Source organism: Mus pahari, chromosome 23 (assembly GCF_900095145.1).
Source record: "Mus pahari chromosome 23, PAHARI_EIJ_v1.1, whole genome shotgun sequence".
In the NCBI taxonomy this organism is placed as follows: domain Eukaryota; kingdom Metazoa; phylum Chordata; class Mammalia; order Rodentia; family Muridae; genus Mus; species Mus pahari.
Window position 1 is genome coordinate 27742914 of NC_034612.1, and position 970 is coordinate 27743883.

General features: G+C 48.5%; 1 protein-coding gene across 1 annotated transcript in view; it reads right to left on the bottom strand.

Annotated features, from left to right (window-relative positions):
- Fbxo24 (F-box protein 24) overlaps positions 1–970 on the bottom strand; it is a 12565-nt gene that overhangs the window by 6528 nt on the left and 5067 nt on the right. Inside the window, exon 5 of the mRNA XM_021187197.2 lies at positions 300–458. Within this exon, the coding sequence (XP_021042856.1) occupies positions 300–458 (159 nt within the window). The remainder of the gene's footprint in view (positions 1–299; positions 459–970) is intronic.

Sequence of the window (970 nt, forward strand, 5' to 3'; positions counted from 1 at the left end):
TGTGATGTGATGTGATGTATGTGTATATAGGAATGGCATATATGTACCACAGCATTCATATCAAAGTCAAAGGACGACGTCAGGTGTCAGTCTGTACCGTCNACCTTGTTTGAGGTAGGGTTGCTTGCTGTTTTAATGCCAGACTGGCTGGCTTACAAGTTTACAGGGACCTGGCCCCCCATCTCTGCCTTTGGATCCGGCTGTGTGTGTGTTCTGGGGGCTTGAATTTATCCTCAACCTTGCACAACAAGTACTTTCCCCATGGAACCATTTCCCCAAGCCTGGGAGGTACTTCTTACCCGTGATATAGAGGGTGCTGCTCTGGTTGGAAGCCATGCAGGTCACACGCAGGTGAGGCAGGCATCGAGACACCTTCCTGAGGGCTAACTGCACTGTATAGGAGCGTGGCTGGTCCAGCTGGGTCTCATTCACAACCAAGGAGTAGATCTTTCCTTCCTCTGGGGGTATGAAGGGAGGCATATCATTACATTGAGGAAGGGATTCATCAATAGCCAGATAAGCATCCCATGGGACANTCAACAGAAATGCTGCCTGCCCTAGAGTANAGTGGCAAGGGAAAGAGTGGGGACCAATGAAATGACCACGTGGGTAAAAGCACTTGTGACAAATGAGTTCGACTGCTGAGACCCATGGTGGGAATAGACCATGAGTCCTGAAAGTTGTCCTCTGAGCTCCGCATGCACATATGACAGATGCATGCCTGCATACATACAAACACACACGTGCGTGCTCNAGCTCAAACACTCACATGCANACGCACACACNAGGATGGATAAAGTATGATGACACATGCCACTTGGGAGGCAGACACGGACAGACCTCTGTGAGCCCGAGGACAACATGATCTACGTAGTAAATTCTAGGCTAGTGGACTGAACTACTTAGTGAGACTCTGTCGTCTCAACAACAACAGAAATAAAATAAGGAGAAAGAAAGAATAGAAAGGGGA